At 39.7% G+C, this 20,953-nt stretch overlaps 1 protein-coding gene across 7 annotated transcripts in view; it reads left to right on the top strand.

Moving 5' to 3' along the window:
- AUTS2 (activator of transcription and developmental regulator AUTS2) overlaps positions 1 to 20,953 on the top strand; it is a 763,436-nt gene that overhangs the window by 332,668 nt on the left and 409,815 nt on the right. For all 7 annotated transcript variants that reach the window (XM_082776109.1, XM_082776112.1, XM_082776110.1 and 4 more), the window contains 2 exons: positions 3,768 to 3,869; positions 11,780 to 11,815. In XM_082776109.1, the coding sequence (XP_082632235.1) occupies positions 3,768 to 3,869; positions 11,780 to 11,815 (138 nt within the window). The remainder of the gene's footprint in view (positions 1 to 3,767; positions 3,870 to 11,779; positions 11,816 to 20,953) is intronic.

Below are 20,953 nucleotides of genomic sequence, written 5' to 3'. Positions count from 1 at the left end.
GTAGTGAGGTAAAAGCTTTCCAGAAATACGATGTGATGATGCTGAGAATTTCCAAAAAATCCTGGAAAAGTTGTGAAGATGTAGGTGTTCACCGGGGTCCTAGCCCCGTGCCTTCCCGTGTGGGCAAGCAGGCTCAGGTTCCTGGTTCTCACTTTGCTGCCTGTATATATATCTATCTTCCGTGCCCAGGGAGACCTTGCGGAGTTCTTTGCGAGCCAGCAGTGCCCTGTGTGTTCAGAGTTTTAGATCTAGTAAACCCTCTATTTCCTCTTCATGAGACCCATATGAGATCCTAACGTGTGGATAAATTCATTCCCACTGAAAGCATGGAGCCAAACTTGCTTTTTGCTGTCCTTCTTTGTTCTTGGCTCAGTGCAAATATGGAAGAGCAACGTCTGTGTTAATATGGGAGAGTCCTCGAGGCGCTTGTGTGGACATCATGGGAGAGCTGTGCTGGCTTTGCTTTTTTCACGGGGCACCCTGACAAGAATGATACAGGAGCAAGAGTTGTGAATGTAGCACTTCAAATATCTTCCAAGCAGGAAAATTTGCATTTTCTCGGGGAAGCTCCTTTTAGGGATCCTGTGTGCTGCAGAGCAATGCACCATGTCCCTGCAGTGTAACTGAAAATCCGGTCTCTTATTTGCAGACCTTTTCTAGCAGTGCTGTGTTATTCCAGCATCACTTCGAGTGGCTGAATGTTTGTGAGTAGACTGAAATGAACCATTGCCTTTCCACATTAAGTGTTCTCATGTGCGTTTGTGTGTAACTTTAAGTTCTTCAAGAAGACAATGGGCACATTTCCATGCTTTTTTTTTTTTTTTTTTTTTTTTAATTTAGCACAGATTGATGGGTTTTGGAATAAAATGTAAACCCTCAACAGTTTGGCGTATGGAGTAACTCAGGAAAAAAAGAAAGGAAAATATGGAAAGCTTATAAATCTGAACTTGGACTTACTTCTGAGTTTTCTGTCTGGTCTATGCAGTTAACTTTGTTCCTACAGAGTTTGAAACTTGGGTATCTCAGTCGTATTCTCTTATTCCTTGTAAATTGTGTCCAAAAGAATAGCACCTGCTGGGTGTCTCTTCTCTTTGTAAATAGCTAGAATTCACAATGTCACAAGTATGAAAAAAGAGTTATGATTAGTTTAAAACAAACAAAAAACCCTAATGCATGACAATTTTGCATGAAATAAATTGAAGTTCTAAAAAAAAAAAAAAAAAAAAGACTGCAAAAAATTATTCAGGCCCCAGTTACAGTAACAGTTTTTCCATCACTGTGTGTTTGTTGACAAAAGACTGAGTCAGGGAAATTTGATCCCTTTTCCTTTGGCTGGTTAAATTTTAAATCTGGGACCATAAAATTACGGTACACGGTGGTCCTAGATAAAATCTGCGAGTTACATATGAAGTATTAGACTTCTTGAATATGTTATCCTCCCCTCCACCTCCAAAAAATATTACCTAAATCCGTTACATCTGTCTGATAAACCGTTCTATTTGAAATAAAAACCTTTTTACTTGAGATTTTCTGGCTGAGCTGTGGAATATTTAGTTTATTTATGAAATTGTGTTTGATAAAGAACTTACAGTTCTTATGTTACATTTTCTTTGAGTTGAGAGTATACCAGTGCTTTTTTTTTTTTTCCAGTTGTGCTCATGCATTAGAACTCATTTGTTTGTCTAAGCCCTTAGTTTCTTAGTTTTATGTATTTTCTTTTACATTTTTTTTGACTGATAGGGAACACACAGAACTGCCCTTTTTACCCAGTATAGATGTTTGCCAAACATTTGACCTTCTCACTCCTGAAGGAGGAGGTATAGGGTTTGGGTAGTTTTCCTGGGTTTCCTGCAGATTCTCCACTCTTTTGAGCATCTGTTGTGGCTTTCCGGCTCCCATCTGAGCTTTGCTGCCCTTCAGTTCCCACTGGCTTATCTTTCAAGTAACTCTTGCTTGGATAGTGTCAAGGGAATATCATCCTGGTCAAGGGAATATCATCCTGTTCTTACTGTCATCACACCTGTGGTTGTGGAGATGCCACAGGCCTGGGAATGGAAACCCCAAAGGACAACCAGTTGTTTTCTGTGGCATCGAGCGACCAAGGCACAGAGTACCAGGAAAGGACGAGGGTCTTAGTTTAATGAATGAAACCTATTGGAAGAAGTAACATAAAAGAATATCAATCAACTATACTTGTTGAACCTTTGCCTCTTGTTTTTATTTTGTTGTTTCTTTTTTTCCTTACCAAAGCAGGGACTAAGGGATGAAGGTGAAGCAGTGCACATGCCAAATATGCAAGTTTGCTCTTGCTCAGCTGACTGCAGTGCAAGGGAGAAACCGATAATAAGCATGGGGTTGAGGGTTCTTTGTGCATTCCTGTAGTGTACCTGGGAGAAAGGAGCAGCGTGTAAGCAGTTGTGAATGTGTCTGGGCTATATTGAATAGAAGTGCGCATCTTGTGCCTATAAAAGAGAATGCGTGGCAATTTTTGTGTCCTTGTGCAGCATGTTTTTGGGCAAACTGGAATAAAATGATAAGAGAGAGAAGGAAGAGGGGGAAAAGATGGTGGAGAGAGTTCATGGAGAAAGAACTTTTGCTCACCAGTCATGAAATGGAGATGAGTGTGATTTCCTATTTATTTTCTGTCAAATAGAAATTACTGTGAATTTATTAGCAGTTGGGATAAGTTATGGAAGTTCTTTGGTATTTGCTTTAAGAACGTTGGTAAGCGTGCCGGGTGTCTCATAAAATACTTCATTAGATATGTCACCAAGTATTTTCTCTGCATCTGTCTCTGCTGCCAGTGTTTATTCATGATTTAAAATCTAAATTTCTAAAATTGACTTTTTGTCAGTATTAACACCTGGAGTAAACAGTTTTCACAGAAACGCAACAAGGTGTCAACAAAGCTTAAGCCATATTTTAATATATTGAAGCAAAACATAGGGAAAGTTACATTAAAAGAAATATATACAGTTTCAGCACTGCAGTAGACGTAGTTCATACCTTCTTGCTGTGTTTGTGGGCTTGTGTATAATGTACGTATGTGCTAGATGTTTGTTTTAGTACGCTGCTGTTCTAACACGTTGGCCTGCACAGCCTGCAGTGTGAGGGAAAGCTTATGCAATTGTTCTCAATTGTCCTGAAAATATGGTTTATATATTTTTTATCTTTATATATTACCATGCCAGTAAAGTTCATTAACAGTGTTTGAAAGGCAAAAAAAACCTCATTACATGATAAATAGATGATGATGTTTTATGAACACAGGGGTTAGCCAGGAAGTTGTTATGGTACCAGACAATGTTAGGGGCTAGTCCAGCACTGGCCGTTCTCTTCTCTTGGAAAATTTCCATTGATCTTAAACCCTCAATATTCCTACACTGTGATAAGGAGGGGATTGATCCCACATGTGCTTTGTTGTGATGGTAACTTGGTAAGAATAAATTGAGTAGTGTAAAAGTTCCCAAAATGAAAGTCTTAAACTGTGGTCTCCTTGGGATCTGAATGTTGCTTCTCTCTCCCCTGGCCTGCTCATGAGCTGTGTGCCCGTAAGATTGCTCTGCTCTCAGCCTTCGTGGTCTCCCTGAGGTCCTGCCTTGGCACCGAGGCTGCATGGTGCCAGTGGTAGCCTTGCAAGTGCCATGAAAATGCTGCTTTGTGTAGCCATGGGCCTGGGTTAAAGAATAGTAGACAAGGGAACTTAATCTCAACAAGGCTAAACTCTTGCTTTCTCTGTTTGTTTGTTTTTTTTATCTTTCTTACAGCTCAAGCCAGGTCAAAACAGTTGCCGAGACAGCGACAGTGAAAGTGCCAGTGGGGAATCGAAAGGTTTCCATCGAAGTAGCTCTCGGGAAAGACTCAGTGACGTAAGTAAAGCAGCCAAATACCGTTCTGATTAACCCCAGTGTAGTTTTCTGAGGGGCATAAATTGTAACAGGATTTAGTCTCTAGTTTGTTGCTAAAATCCCCTTCCCTTTCAGGGATGAAAGGGGAAGAAGCAACTTAAGTCTCCTGCTTCAGTTCAGTAAAATTCTTAAAGTTTGGTACAATGTCCAACGGTGTGAAAATGCTCATTCATTTTGAAACAGTTGAAGGCCATTCAATGAAGTTTAAATGCTCTATGTAGTTGAGAAATGAGATGGCCTCTTTTCTCCCCCAGAAGGGGAAGAATATATTTCTCTTTGGGGTAAGCTCTGTCTTTATGGAAAGTATTAGGGTATCTAGAGACTCAGATAACTAATATCTATTGAATTGATATAACATGGCCAACAATAGCATAAGCTCTGCCTTTATTGCTCTACCTAAACTATGGAAGGTCCTAAGATGGCAGCTCTGCAGAGAATGTTTTTCTCTAGTGAAGCATGCGGACCATTCACTGAATGACACGAGCTGTTCTGACATGAATAAATACAGATACCTATCTGTTGCTGCAATTAGATTATTATTTATTACGTGTACCATCACAATCCTTGAGTGTTTTAATCATGGCTCTGAGTCCTCTGTGCTGCAGTGTTTTACAGCACAGAAAATAATGACATCTCCTGTCCCAAAAGAGCATGAGTATCTAAAGTGGGGATTTTGTAGGTCAGATCCTTTGCTGGTAAAAGCATAACTACATCGGTCAGACTAATTTGTATCAGCCAGCAATCTGGCCCTACTTTTAACTAACCCACATTTTGGAAATGGGGATTTTATCGATAGCATGTCCATGTAGATTTGGATGACAGATACCAGATGGTGTCCTCTGTAGGCCAGCACAATAAAACTGAATTGAGCAGATTTTAAAAGCAATACCTTTGTAAAGAATATGTTTCGTTTTGTGAATTTAAGCCTGGAGGCACACAGCTAGCCATTTTTGCTGAGTTGTGCATATTGCTGGAACAGACACCTGGTTTTCTCTGTGAAGGTGTAAAATCTGTTGCGCTCTTTCCTCTTCCCTTTGTCACATTGTTTTAGGGGCCCATTCCTCCCCTGGAGCCATCCTTTATGGGTACCTTGAGTTAGACACTTCAGAGCCTACCCTTCACAGCAGTCAGGCGAGGGCAGTCTCAGTGCTGTAAGATATCTTTGGAAGAGGAGAGTGAAACCAGAGGAGGTAGTAAGTAAAAGCTTGGTACAGGTCGCAGTGGATGGCAGCTGACCATCAACCTGTCACCATTGCTGTTGTAGCTTGCTCCGAGCCCTCTGACAGCTTAGAAGCCACTGCAATGAACTTCACAACTGCAGAGCACCTTCCAGCAAAAAGTTCACCACTCCTTACAAACATGGTTTTAATTTAGTCTTGTCATTCCCTTGCAATATAGTGCGTGGAGAGCTCTGAGGCTTACTCGTGCTTCCCGGCAGCTCACAGCATTGCAGTGCCAGACTTGGCAGTGAGAACAGAGTCCTGGTTCCCCTTCTACCAATCCAATAAATTTTTTTTCTCATGCTTTTACAAGACTTTACCTTTGTCTTGGCACTATGGCAAGTTAACAGGAAGTCAACAGCAAATATAACTTGACTAGTGCACCCAAGAGAGGACACAGGGATTTACAGGTTGCTGAAAAGCAACATTATTCAAATATATGTGGAAATGCATGTTTTAAAGTCAAGTTATGTATAATTTACGTTTTGCTTAATAAGTAAGTTCCTTTATGCTTTGATAACTCACTGCAACACAAGCATGTCTTTCTGTGGCCTGCTGTTGCCAGTTCAGCTGAGATTTTACAAGCATTCATGAGGTGCTGTCTTCTTGCATAGGTCTGTGGTGGCCTTCTGCCTATCCCAGATCCTTCCAGTTAAGAAAAGTAAATACTGTTCTGCATTTCTGTCTTTTCCAAAGACAAACATCCTGCTTTATTAAATGACAGGGCCATACAAAGTGGTAGTGATGCTTCTGCTTTCAGCTATAGGTGAATCCATCTTGAAATTGCTTGTAGGTGCAAGGAAGCATTAATAGCATAATAAGGTTATTTTAAAAACTATCTTTTGAAGAAAGTATCTATCAAAATATCTTTTGATATTTTAGAATACTAGCTTTTTAATGGTTACTGTCCAGAAGAAAAGACTATGTTCTTTCTGAAGACGCCGATTTTAACACTGTTCAGAAGAAATGCACAGAAAGTTGTGTATTCAACAGAAGATTGAACAAAAATATAAAATACTGCAGGTAGATTAGCCCTGAGGTCAGAAAGTAGAGGTCAGAAAGTAGATTTTGGACTTGAAATATGATGAATCTCCAGTGCTGTAGCCCCACAGCATTGTAAGATTAAACATGGCTACTGCATGGAAATATGTATAATGAATGAAGTGCATATACTCTGGGTGGATGATCAATTTTCAAATCCCTAGTTGTAAGTAAGCTGTTGAAACAGAAATGTTAGCTTCATGAGCTTTAATGTGGAGCCTAAGTGATAGCTTAGTGACAGATGCAGAACGAGGGAGATAGTATAATGAATATCCAGTTGCAAACTGACATGTCAGTGGCTTCATTCCCTCTCCTGTCAGATATCTTTCAACTCTGCATATTGTAAATGTACCTATAGTCCTTGGGTAACGGAGATTGATGCCAAGTGTGTTTACAAGGGATAACTCTTCTCCAGGCTAATGAGATCCAAGCAGGTAATTTGCAGCATTTTAGAGAGAGGTGGTCTAAAATGAAAAGAAGATAATTCAATGAAAAGACCATGTTAAACAGGAGGCTTTTCTCATAATGAGGCTTGAAATAGCATCAGACAGGAGGAAGAGGAATATCCTATGTTCTTGTCAGATGCAATGCAGTGCAACTGATTTCCATCAAGTCCTTTCTCTTCATCCTGCACACGTGTACAGAGGCAGATAAACACTCCCCTCCCTTCTGTGAGAGAACATAATTAGCAGGCAACTTGACCTCTTCTAGATTAGGGATAACAATTGCTCAAATGCTCCATTGCAAGCATTTGCCAGTCCCCTAATACATCTCCCTGTCTGAATTTCATAAATCCATTTCTTCCTGCCTTTCTCCCCTATATAGTATTTTTTGGAATGACAACTTGTTTTTTCCTTTATGGGCAGAGGTAGCTCCAGGGGCCTAAAAGAGAAATTGGAGAGCTGCTCCGTCTTTATATATAGGGTGCTGTAGTCAATTTAATCTCATCAAAATCTTGCCAGTAGTAGAATTCATTTTGTTGAGATTTTGCTTGGAGACAAGATGGCAGCACTTTCTCTTTTCCTCAGCTTGGAGCTCAGTCAACTTGTTTTCCTTCCCTTTCTGTATGTATTTATTTTTAATTGAATCTTCCCACTTTGGAGTACGTGAGGTACCTTTTAGCCATGTTTTACAAAGCAGCCAAGAGATTACTTGATGAAAATGTGAGAATTACAGCAAACCTGGATCCTAAATGCACAGAATATTTGGGGGTTCAGCCCAGCATTGTGCTAATAAAATACAAACCCCAAAACTGGTTTCTTTGCTTCATGTTCCTGAATTCCTGCTCTGTCACAGATCTGAAGCTCATGCTTTCCTGACAAGCCTTGCTCATCAGTTTGGCAGTGGCGATGCAGGGGCAGTGGAAGCCCACCCAGACAAGAGGGCAGACAAGCTGCTCTGGGTGCCCTCAGCCCTGCCGGAGTTGGCAGCAGCTCTCAGCGATGGGTGGTAAAAGCCCTCGCCTTTGGTCATTGGCTGGGAGGCAGCGCATGTCTCCTGCACGACAGGAGTGTGGACTGCCTGGCCTCTGCTTGCTCTTGCTGAGAATAACTTAATAGCATTGGCATTTTTCTGTCTGGAATGTTGCTCCAGTTCTGAGTAAGAAGTGGGACAGGGATGTTTCTTTTTTTTTCTGATGACACCATTTATCCCCAGCAGGAAAAGTCTCGTGCTCTCAGCAAAGCTCACACATTCTTTCAAGAGAACTCCTCCTTCCCTGGTGCTTTGTAGCTGTGTGCTCCTACCACATTGTGTATTTTACACTTGAGGAAAGGTTACAATGAGGTATCGAATCAGGAGTAAGTCCCAGGGTGCCCTGCCCACAGGTCTGTTGCTGTCTGCCTCAGGATGAAAGGTCTTCATACCCCCAGCAGTGTAAGCCTCTGGACAACTCATGGTTTCTGCCTCAAATCCGAGACATGCAATTCCCTGCCTCCCATTCCTCCCACCTGTGCGCTAAGCCCAAAGAAAGACAAATTGAGAAACAGACTTTGGGTTATGTGCTCTGAAATCCTTAGCACTTCTCCTCCAGAATATCCCTGGTAATCTTGGCTGTATCTAAAGTGGAATAAGACCAGCAAAGCTCAGTGTGTGTTTGTGTGTGTGTGCGCCAGAAGCTGATCAGCTGCAGCGGCTGCTTCTTTGTGTGGGTGTGAGGGTGTGTATGTGTGTTTGTGTGTCTAAGGTTGGGTGCTTAAATGCTTTGTTGCATTATGTTAATTCCTCGGCAATGCAATCAAATTCATGTCGTAATTAAAGCTGTCAGTTGGAAGGCAAGCCAATCGCCAAGAAAACACAGCATAACAAATGAAGTGAAATGATTCTGCGTGTAGCTATACAATGCTTCGCCAGGCATGAAATTAAATAAGTAATTTGATGTTGACATCAGAAATTGAAATGATACCCACTGTTCCTTCATTCAGTCAGACCTGCATAAACAATAGCCAGAACAAATATGTACAACACAGCCTTTCTCCCCACCCAGCTCCCCAAGTAATGCACAATATATATGCAAAATGGGTATAACTGTGCCTTCCAAGACCTCAAGGATGTAATTTTCTTTGGTACACAGTAAACTAATGCTTACATGAGGGTTACTGCATTTTTGCTCCTAGGCCAAAAGTTCTTCTCTTTAAGAAGGAAAAAAAAATTGGAAAAGAGACGAAGGAAAATAACAAAACCAAAATCCTGTAAATTTTAAGCAAGTGGCTTGCATTTTGCTGATGGGCACCTGATGCAGGCTTCTGCTAGTGGTTGTGTGAATATCAAATGGTATATCTAATGTCTAATTTTGCAAAGGGGGAAAGTGAAACCATTACCTCTATTATAGGCACACTTTATATAAGAGATGTAGAACCACCCAGTGCAGGATCACGACTCAGCATGGGCTTGTAAAGATGCTGCATACACAGTATCACATTCACCAGTTGGTACCAAGGCTGGGCACTGGGTAGTAGGATCCTTTCGCTATTGGGAGTTATCAAAAAGGTGAGAAGCTACCTTCTTGCATAGCCCTTGCTTCAGCCTATATGCTCTGTCAACACACAGTTCACAACACAGCTAACTTAGTCATTCATGCATGTGCAATGCAGTCTTTTGTAGCTACTTAAAGTAAAAAGAGTATGCAAACTGTACTATCCATATGCAGCATGCAATTTGTGAAGGGCTGTGTTTCCATCAAGCAAAGTCAAACTCCCTGAAAATGCACAAAACTACTTCTTTTCAGCCAAAGTCATTTGACTGCTATGTTTCAACTGTCCTCTCATAGCCATTGCAGCATTGCTTTTGAAGGAATGGAAATATTCAGTGGGAAACTTTTTTTTTTTGCTTTTTTTGTTTGTTTGTTTTGTTTTAATATTTAATCCTTCCAAAGCTTGGAATAAAAAGCAGACAAAAACTACACACAGATGCAGAATGCAAACTTTGGAGCTTTCAGCCTTTACCGTAAGTTTTAAAAGTTGTGAGTAAAGAGTGGGACTTGATCGGGATCCATACAATCCTCTCAACCTGGTGTTGCAGGCATCGGGGGCTCATGAAACACCGTACATGGCCCATGAGGGGCACTTTCTAGCCATGTGACGACTGAGGCTGTGGTGGTCACCTGGCTGTTCCCAGCTGCACGCTGATGATGATGAGGAGGAGCTTCTGGGGACATTGTCAGTGGGACCAGGCGCATCTTGCTGCCAGTGCTGTTGGCAGAGGGAGCTGGAGGCCCCAGAGGGGCAGGAGTGGGGCCAGAAGGACTCAGAACTCTGGTTGTCTGTACAGCTCCCCTTGTGCTCCTGCAACCAAAGCTGTGAACTGCAGGTCTTGAGTCCTTCTGGGATGCAGAGTATGGGATAGAGTATGGGGCAGGAACCACATACATTCCAAATTTCCATAGCAGTTTTGTTTGTTCATATAAGCTGTCCCAGCAGAGTTTGTTGATACTATGATGTTGGGACCCTTAAGACTTCCAAGATGATTTCCTCTTACTAAGTCTTTAATTTTTAATGGCTTAAAGCAGAAGGCCTTTCCCCATACGTACATAACCTTTCTAAACCTCTCTTTTTAGTAGTGCTTTGGTGAACACACAGTAATATTCTGATTATTTGCAATGAATATGGCTGTTAATTTTAAATTTCTTGGCACCATCTACTTCTGCTACACAGAATTCAGTAAAAAGAAAGAGTAAGCCCCTTTGGGGGGCTTATTTTCTTTTGTGTCAGTGCTTCACTCAGTGCTCAGAAGTAGAGAGAATGTACTGCTGGGGCTCCCTGCAATAGTGTGCCAGTTGGGCATCTTCCAGCAGCTTGCCAAGGCTGGTTGGGGCCCCTGTGTGGCTCCTGGTACTCACAGAGCTCTGTTGGTACTGAAGGCACGGCCGTGGTAAGGAACTGACACACAAACGGAGCTGTAGGGGTTAAAGGCTGGTCATCTGGGCTTCCCACTGCTCACCCGAGAATTATCCCCTGCATTCTGCTTCCTCGTCCATTGACTGGCCTGGCTTGAAGTGTTTCAAGTGCTAGGGCCATAGCACCGGGAGCTGTTTGCCCTTTAATGTAACAGCCAGTGACCTGGATTAGGTCTGAGATGTTTAGGTCTCTCACCGTGGCTCTCAGAGAACCTGCTGCGTAATCCCCATTGCTTAGATGAAAAACTAATGAAACAAAACCCTTTATCTCCTTAATTCCTGTGAATGTGGAGGTTGTGATCATGTCCCACTTAAAATGAAAATCATGTCCCACTTAAAATGAATAGCGTGTCCCACTTAAAATGAATAGCATGATGCGTATTTTTTTAAGCATTTAAACCTTTTGATTATTTTCTAAGGTAGCAATATTAGTTTAATTATTTTTATGGTTTTGAGTTTTGAAATCTTTTTCACACTGTAGGTTTTTGTTTGTTTGTTTGTTTGTTTTTCTTTTATTTCTAAATCCTTGGTTTGTCAAACAATGTGGACATCCAAATGGGAAATCGTAGTGACTGTGTTCTCCAGGAAATGGTACATTGACTGAAGCGGCTTCTCTGTGCCCACGCGTTCTTTACATTTCAGACTACTAATTATGTTTACAAAATGTCTCATTTTAGAAAAGCACTATGTGTGTACTAACCAGGGCCTTTCGGGAATAAATTGGCAAACAGGTCATACACTGAAAAAGTCATCCAAACCCACCGGGCTTTTTGTTTTGAAGTCAGTCTATGTTTTTTTTCTTTTCCCCCTCCCGCCTGCCCCTTTGTGGCCACAAAGCTGAGTAGCTGGAGTCCAGGGCATTGAATGTCAGCATGTCAGGGAGGCTGGTTGATGAGTGTCTGTTTAGTCTCAGTGCAGGGCGAAATGCCATCATTAATTCATTACCCAGCTGCCTGTCAAATAAATTGGCAATTACGTCCACCGCAGAAGCTTGGAATTCAGTAAATAGCACGTTACCATCTCAGAGTCGTTGAGAGATGTAAAGGGAAAAATTAAGCAACACGGTGTTTGTTTCAGTAGCAGATGACAAGGGGCAGCACATTGGTACTGTGATGTAGTGATGAAAAGCTTGGAAGGGGCTGGTAATGAGCTATGTGGATTGGAACGTGTTAAAAACCATCACTGATTTTCCACTTTGTCTTTGTGTTTTATTGCAGAGCTCAGCTCCTTCCAGCTTGGGAACAGGCTACTTTGTAAGTGTATCTCAACTTTAACACGTGTCTCTGAACAGCATAGCATTATTTCTGAAACGAAAGTGCCTTATTATATGGAAACAAGCATAAATAACCAATCTCTGTCTGCCCAATAGGTTAACTTATCTTTTTCTATGTCTTCCTCCATGAATACATTGTAAGTAATGCTGCAGACATGGTGATCAGTGTTTTCCTGAACTAATCAGGTGTTATTAGTTACTACATAAATTCCAACAGATTTTAATTTACACAATTATAGCAAATAAAATGAACCATGGTCTTATCAGCTCTCTAATCTGAGATGGTAGGATCTTGATTTCCCTTTATACCAATTCTCATTGATTCATAAACTTTAAAAAGCCCAATATGGCAGTCTTGTCTTATCTCCCTTGTACCACAGTCCAGAGAACACGACACAGTGATTTCTACCTGTTGGTTAAAAGTCCCGTGCATCATCACAGGTGATCTAGGAATACACAGCTGTAGTTGTATTTATGCTAGATTCACATTTTACGTTGTGAGAATGGGATTGGTCCCTAACTGGATTAATAATTGATCTGTCTGTCTTTTTTGTTGTTGTTATTTATTTGCATGTCCTTTTATTGATTAACAGTTTGTATTTATATGTTTCTATGTGTTTATTCTCACATTTATCAATATGCATTCTACTTGCAGATAATTTTGTGAGTAAGAAATATTTTGCAGTCAATCTAGTGCACTCCTTATTTTCCTCCAAGATTTGTATTTAAAATGCTCATACTCCCTGAAACTTGTAACTTACACTGTGTTCTCCAAGCATGTCTTTTCTGCCTCCATAATATCTGTAGGAGAAACAGATTTTATATGTCCAAAAACAGGTGAGTAAAATGCAGCAAGACTTTTTCTGTAGCATTGTTCTGTATAGTTAATAGTATAATCAAAGACTGCTTTTATCTTTTCATCAAACTCTGGGGAAAAGAAAACTATGTAGTATTCAATTACATGATGAAAAAACTTTGTTGCTCTCTTGTCAGATTCCCAGAACATAATTGTCTTCTGTTAGTACATGGTGAAGTTTAGTCTTTTTTCAGAGGTCTGTGATCCTATAAGAAAGATATGGGATTAAACTGAGTAATGTGTGACCTCACATGAAAAGTGTAAAATGCAAGCACAGAAATTGCTTAATACGTGGAGAAATGCCATGTCCTGCTGGATTTACCCTGGACTTCAGCACAGACTATATATTCCTTCTCCTGCCAGTGGTAAGGTGTGAAGAGAGCATTACTGAGTGGAAAAGACGTGTTAGTTTTTCTAATTAGACCAAAGCCCATAGCAGTGTAAGGTAAGGTAAGCTGTGAAACAGGAAAAAAATGGTTTATTTTTTGTCAGCGCTTTCCCTGTTTTGTGTTGTGTCTATTTTTAAGAGGAAGGGTAGGAAGGGAAGAATATCAAATGGCTCAACATGTATCTTGCATTAAGATTAAAACTCTGTACTTAAGAGCAAATTGCTTTCCTTTGTCTGGGCGCTTGAAATTCAAATCATATGAACATATACAGAGATGCTCTGGAATGGGACAAATATAATATGGGATGAAAGGCTTTAACGTATATAAATAAATCTTTTTCTCCTTATAGTGGGAGCTGAATATGCATGTTTTAAAAACAATGTTTAGATTCATATTTAGGAAGCAGAGGTAACAGAAGAAAAGCCATCTGCTGTTCCTTGCACCATACTGTCTGTGGGTTGGTCCAGTAAAGTGAAAATCTGGAAGGTGTCAACATCCCCTATGCTCCAGCAAAAAGCTTGAAAGTTTCCAATTCCTACCAAGTTAGGAGTTTAGTAACAAGAAGAAGTTTAACATCTTCTTGTGCCAATATATTGGCACTTAAATTATCCTGATTTGGATCTGAGTAGGTGGGGGAGATGTCCCTTATTAGGTTCCATTAATGCAATACAGTTTCTTATGTATAGTCACTGGAAGAGGATTTCTTTAACTTCCTTTTTCCTTCTTCACTAATAGCCTGGTAATCAAAAAAGTCCTTCAGTAAAGCCACTTTTACACGTACCCAGTTTTGGATAAAACTTGAAGGGTTTTTCCTTCCTCTTCTTATTCTGAAAAGTTGTTTTTAGTATTATCTTGCTTATTGTTTTAAAAAAGTCCATACCCTTATTAACTTACATGGGACAAATAAAACCCAGATGTGTTTTGTGGTACCAGACAATGAGAAAAATGCTTCAGAATGATCCACTTAGCATGTGTTTCTGATAAAAGTAATTATTGTATTATCAAAGTGCAAAAGAATATGCGCTTGAATTGCCTTTTTGTCAAAGCTTTCAACTAGAGAAGACTGTTAGTTTTAGTGTTTAATGTTAACCCAGAACATCAAAACAAGGGACATTGGTTTCAAATGAAACAACAATAGTTTTTAGCTAAATAGACAACAATAAATCTTTTGCCTGTGGAAATTACCAATCAATATATGTTGTACTTTGGACTACAGAATATCGCATACTACAGCGCACCACAGCAAACACAGGCAGCCAGGTAAGTTAAAATGGACTGGTACCAGATTCACTGTCCAAGCACATCTACTACAGCAAGCAGAAACACAGGTAGAGGCAGGTTTTATTCTGAAATGAATGAATACTGAGGTATGAATAGTAGCCAATATTTGCTGTTTAAATCTAAGAATTAATGGAATCTTTTCCTTCTGTCTAGATCTGTACTTTAATCATCAGGGTTCATTACTGCTTTTACCCTTCTCAGTCTCCCTTCTCCAGGAGCATTGGCTTCTTGATAGAAGTACCTCTCCACCAGCACGTGCCTTTATGTTCTCTGCTGGGGAAAATCATCTTTTCTGAAAAGAGAGTACTCTGTAATTACTACTTAGGGAAGCAGACTGAGATGATGTATTTATCATGAAACCTATCGCCAATGTTGGCGGCAGAAGCAAATGTGTCTTGTATTAATGAAGTATTGCTATCTTTTCTGTCATTTGTTTCTTTTTTAAAGCTTGAATGAACCAGGAGTTGTACTTCTCTATTAGTTGCTCATTGACTTTGGAGTAGTAAGTATCCTTCATGTCAAATTTGTCCTGTTGCTTTGCAGCATTATTAGAAAAATAGCAGCTTTACATGGAAATTTTTGCACGAGGAATAAGAATTGTTTATATGAAACAAAAACGTGAACTAGTCACAACAATAAGATGTGAAGCTTCAGAGCTAGTTCATTTTTTTATTGGAGGGGAGAGGGGAGGCGGAATGCTTAAATCTAATACTTGAATTTGCTGATTTTGCTTTCATTCATGTAAGCAGGACTTACCTTAGTGTAATTACAGTAGGAGAGATGTAATTGGTGAGCAACCAACAGTGTATCTACCCTGTTCTGTACCTCATCATTTGTACTGTGGGCAGAAAGGGGAAAACATGTTCACTGGGGGACACTGGCTTTTCTCCCCCAGTATTTGGTAAGAATGAAGGGCTTGTACCTTTAGAGCATGTTACCTAGCATGTACAAAATGCAAATAATTCTTGTCAGACTTGGAATCTCCTTTACGGACTGCTTATGCGAGGCACTAGGGTTTGATGGAGAGTCATGTGCCTGCGGTGTGTGTGGATGCAGGCAGTGCATGGCACAGCAAAGCAAAAATTATTTTTGGATCCTTTCATTTTATAGAGAGCCTCCTGAGACCACTGAGTGTTTAAGGAAATGTTTATAAACCTGACGCTTCCCAGTAATACAAAATCATTTTTCTATTATCTGTATGATTGTTCTAACTTAAAAATTCATTATGCACTTCCAGTAGCAGTGAGGAAGGCTAAAATCTTACCTAGTGTTATGCTGTCACTAGGTAAGTTTTTGAATTGGGAAGATGGAGACTGGATTCTTATGTTTGTGTTTCCTCTGTGTTAGCTTCGTGAAAAATAAACATTAGAGGAAAAAGTTGCATGCTCTGGGGAGGGCATTCACGCTGCCAGCTTTGACAATCTACCTTCACTCTGCAGTCAATAGGGAGTGTTGGGAATCTCCATTAAGTGTTTCAGCCTAACTGGTAGGATCAGAACTGCCATTGATTAAACAGGCTTTCTAATTAGGTGCTTTCAGCAAAGTGGGACATGTGTGAGTAACCACTGAATGAGTGCTAATGATGCAAAGTTGTTGAGGACTTGTAAGTACCTCTCCATGTTTTCTTTAGTTAGGAGCAACCTATCTTCCACTTCATTCACAAGTGTTAAAATGTTCAGTAGATTTTGTTGAAAAGCCATTTTCACTGTTGCTGGAATCTGTTTCACCTGACTTGCCACTCATTGTCAGAGTGGACACTTTCCTGTCCTTTTTACGTATTATTAAATCAATAGCGAGGAAAGAACAGACAAAGTTGAAAGTCAGACCTAATATTCTAAGCCTTTTGCACTGGTCTAACGTTGTTTCCTGTGGTCCAGTTTATGATTGCTGCATGTAAAAATAAAGCATTTGGACATGCTGTTAATATTGGTGTGCCCTAAAAATTATAACTGTATACTTCCTGGAACATCTCCCAGTTGTCTTTGTTTTTTTGCATTGAAAATTATCATTGTCTATCATCAAAGGTAGATCAGGTACATTACAGCTCATTAAGAAGTCACATAAGTTAATTAGAACGTATTTAGAAAAAAACTTTCTAGCTTTAAAAAGTTACTTGAACTTAATTTATTTGAATTTTTAATATTGTTTAGCCATCTATGATTTTTTAAAGGTTGAGAGAGGTGTTTTAGAATGCAATTGGAGTTTGAGTAATAGTTAAAAGCTTTTTGTTTATCTGACTATGGAAATTGTTTTTTGCTAGTTTTCTTTCTGTATCTCCCACCCAGCCCAACTCACATTAAAGAAAGAACAGAAATCAAAACTGAAGTAACTTTGAGTTTTATTTTTAAATGACAAATCCATCTTCCAAGATAGTTAGGTTCATTTTTAGTTCCTGGCAACTTGTTTCTGTTTCTTGGATTGGTCTGCTTCTCACATCTTTGTGGCAGTTTCTGAAGGTTTTGTGGTTTCATTCAGTTGGTTGGTTGAGGGGGTGGGGAGGGGAATGGTGATTAGCAGTTTCCCTCCCCAAAAAAAGCACAGAGTTTGTGGATTTTCAAAATGGGTTAGAATTTGGTAATAAGCTGGTAACAGAAACAAGTCTGGGAGGTTGGAAGCAAGAAGGATGCTCCGGTGACACTTTTTTTACCAAATAATGGTCTTACTCCTCCTTAAAAATAAGGAATAAAAAATAAAAATATGATTTGCACATGGGCTGGTGACTCAGACAAACATAAACTGTGAGCATATTCCCAAAGGCTCTAGTTAATCAATTGCGCTATCCGATTTGGCCCTGAGTGGGTTCAGTTCAGCAGATGTCTGCGAAGTTACAGCACGCCGCTGGGACGCTGCATTGTGCAGTGTTGCGTTGTGTTACTCGGAGCTCTAAAAACTCATCCCAAGGCGAGTAAGTGGAGCACCAGCAGTATGAGGATAGGGACGATGGGGAACAAGTATTTGGCCTAGATAAGGCCAGCTATTTCACAGTACAGTAGGACTGATTTTCACCTAAGACATAGCCTACAGAAGAAACACAAACTGTTGTACCAGCACATGCTCTGGGCTCTCATTCTCAAATGCAGCCCTTAAACCAGTAGATTTCCTTCGTTGCCTGGTCTATATGCCCTGGCAGCAATGCTAAGTAGAATCTCTACCAGTGTTCTGGTTTCTAGAAGTGGTAGAATTGGTGGTGATGTTGACTCTTTTCAGGTAGGAGTGTGTTGAAAGACTCAACATTAGATTACAGTAAGACCCATTAGTTTCCACAGGAGAGGAGCAAGCAGCTCAGATAAAAAGCATCATGTGGAATAGATTGAAAAAATCAGCTGGCTGTTGTGGTATAGGATATAATAATTTGCTAGTTCATGTACTCAGTAATGTTGCTAAATAAAAGTATTTTTTTCATGTAGGTTAAGTTACTTGGTTACCTTTAGTGCTTGATTTTAGAAGGCAAACATTTAAATGTATTTTGCTTATGTAAAAGTGTTTATACCTCCTAAATACTGTGAGATCTACAAAAGTACTACAACACCAGGCTGTTTGGATGCACCACACTTAATAAACTGTCATGTCCTCTGTGAATTCAGTTGAAAAGACAATCCTTGTTATCCTGCATTTGGCACTATAAATCATTGTTAACAAATCCTAATTTGCTTAGTAGGGTAATGAATGATCTCCAATTTTCTCACTGTAATTAGTTTTACCAACTATTATTGCAGAGGTTATGCTGAAATCCATTTTAGCTTCGCTCTAAAAATCTCCGTGTGCTTGTGCTTTGGAGGAAGGAAGCTGACAACAGAAGAATCTTCAGACAGTCAATTCAGGAAAGGTAGACAAGGTTCCCGGTACAAATCTCTCTGTGGGTGATCATTACCTACATGTATTAGTACTTGCAGACCTCAGCAGAGCAGTGAGACCAGGAAACCCAGGTGTTTCTTTATCTGAAATATGTTAGGTGTTGTCTTTTGTGTCCAGGAGCCATTGAAAATGCTGCTGTAAGGGAGACATCATCATTGCCAAATAAAAACATTGCTTTTAATAAAACCTACCCCAGGTCTATTAATTTTAGCATTTATAAAATGTAGTGTTGTTCCTAGGGACAACTGAGACTCATTAAGGAGTTTACTAACAGTATGACCACCAAAGCAAAAAGAACAGCAAAAGCAGGCATATGTGCATTTCCAGCAACCTGCTAATCATGATGAGAGTAGCTGTAGCATAACAACTGTTTTTGGAGAACAAAACTCTGTATTTTTCTAGAGGTTAAAAGAAACGTGATTAAGTCAGTGTTTTAGGATTGTTTAGGCAAGCAAAATAAGTTACCTGGGCTGGAATTTAGTCAAGACAGGTCTCTACTCAGATCTGTTCTGAACATAGATGTTGGTCTGAGTTATTTTTGCAGGCCTTCTGAGTAGTATCTCCTTGGACACTTTAGAAACCTGCCCTAATGCATGCTCGTGCTATTTGAATATGATGTTTTGCATTTACAAATGTTAATCCTTACAGTTCTTTGAGTTGGGTGAACTGATGTTGTCCAAATCCAAAACAAAAGGGGAAATTAAGCTACAGGAGTAGTTTCTTACCCAGCTAAGAAGAACTGAGAGATTTTTGATCTTTCAGATTTACTGTCTCATTGCTGAATGACTGATTTTCATTCTCAGGGCAATGCAATGATTAATTCCTTTAGGACAGACTCCCAGATAATTTTGGTGATTCAGGAGATGATGACCCCAAGGAGATATTAGTTCCAATAGAGTAATGCTGACCTAAAGTGTGCTTCTTGGCTGTCCTGAGTGGCCTTCCTCCTTGCCCATTCCTGCTTTAGTTGTTAGAATTTAGCTGTTTTGTTTTGTTTTGTTTTGTACAACTAAATCTTTCCTATTTGTGTAATACCTTTGTCTCAGTGGTGCCCTTTTGTACGTAGTTCCTGTGGGTTTTCTTGTGGCATGGTGTTACATGTAGTGCTTTCCTGTTTCTTCACCAAACACTTTGGACTTTTTAGCCCTTTTTCCTTCTGCTTCTTCGTATGGTTCACCACTTACCTCATTGGAGTCCAGTCATTTGCCTGAGAATAACAAATGTGATGAATGGAGGTGGCTTAGGGAAAGGAAGGAAGTAAGAAAAGAAGGAAATTAGGAAATTTATGTATTTGAAGAGTTGATCTGAAAATCTGCATTATTTGCCAGAAGAGACTCTAACTTTTGTCAGCAGCAGAATAGAGATGAGCATTGCAAGTAGTTGGCAAGAAGCATCATTTGCTGTTCAAAAACCTTGGAGCATATTCAGTATGTATTTTTGTTGACACTTCAGATGAACTACATTTTAGACAATATTCAACAAAAATCAATTTATAAAGTTCACATCATGATCCCTTATAAGCAATTTTTTATTTTTTAATTTCCACTTCTGAAGATTATAAGAACTATATAAGGAGCAGAAAGACTAAGAATTGCTGTCAGTCAAGATTTGGTCTCTAATGCCCCATGTTACATGTAGCTCATCTTTATTACTTTTTGTCATTGGCCTAGAATAAGTATATTTTTTGCTCATCATCTCTTGCAAAACAAAAGAACTGTTATTTTGTGTTCTCCCTCTTTCTTTTTCCCATAACATGTGACACAAATTGCAAATGTGAACCTGAATAATAAAGAATTGCTACACTGATTGCTAAACATGCATTATGGTGCTTTTAAACTCATTTCAGGTCATCGTACTGCAAATTAGTTTGATTGCAAGCAGTTAAGCTGTCATATACAAAGCCTCCATCTTACAAGGGTCTCAGTTTCGTATCATTAAGGAGAATGTTCAATAGCATTGAAGGAATGCATTGTATATTTAATATTTTTGGAGTAACGATAGTGTTGGGTCTCTAAAGGGGATTCTATATTGTTTCATGAGAAGGAAAGAGGTATATATCCCATGAGTGTAGGGTGCTTCATTGATAGTCTTGGTTTGGTAGCTTTTGAACAGCTTGTGTAGAGGTTGTTATCCAGGTTCTGCACAAAACAAGAGCCAGTTTGCTCATTAACTGAAGATATGAGAGTCTGGCTGGAATCCTTTTTGTAATGCAAGTAGAAAGAGCAACACTGGACTGTTTATGATGCATATTATCTGCTGATGTTACTGTTTGTGGTGAAATTTTAGTTAAGAAAATACAAAATGCATATTTTATCCCATGTTCATTTAAGAAAAATGGAAGAGTTCTGGAAGATTTTGCAAGATTTCTGCATTATCTAACTAGAGAATATATAAAATAATACACTCTTGTAAACAGGAGAGATCATGGCAAAAATACTGCAATAAAAAAGGATTTAAAATGACAAAATCTGGTGGCTTCCCTGAAAAGTGGGTTTGGGTCAGTGCTGTGCTGGGGACACCAAAATGTTGAGTGCTGTGCTGAGATGGCATCAAGAGCTGCTGCTGAGCACAGGAGCTGTGTGCTGTTTGTGTCTGCTTCGCAGAGGTGAAACACAAAGCTGCTGTGCAAACTTGGTGACCTCAGAAATCAACACTACTGTCGTGTGGCTAACTGGAAAGATTACTCTGGAGAAAGACAGTGCAAAAGCCCCTAAGAAAGTAGGTCTATATATATATG

The sequence above is a fragment of the Aythya marila genome (genome assembly GCF_965140915.1).
Source record: "Aythya marila genome assembly, chromosome: 20".
Classification (NCBI taxonomy): Eukaryota; Metazoa; Chordata; class Aves; order Anseriformes; family Anatidae; genus Aythya; species Aythya marila.
Note: the sequence above shows the minus strand (reverse complement) of the source record. Positions and strands in the feature narration are given on the sequence as shown.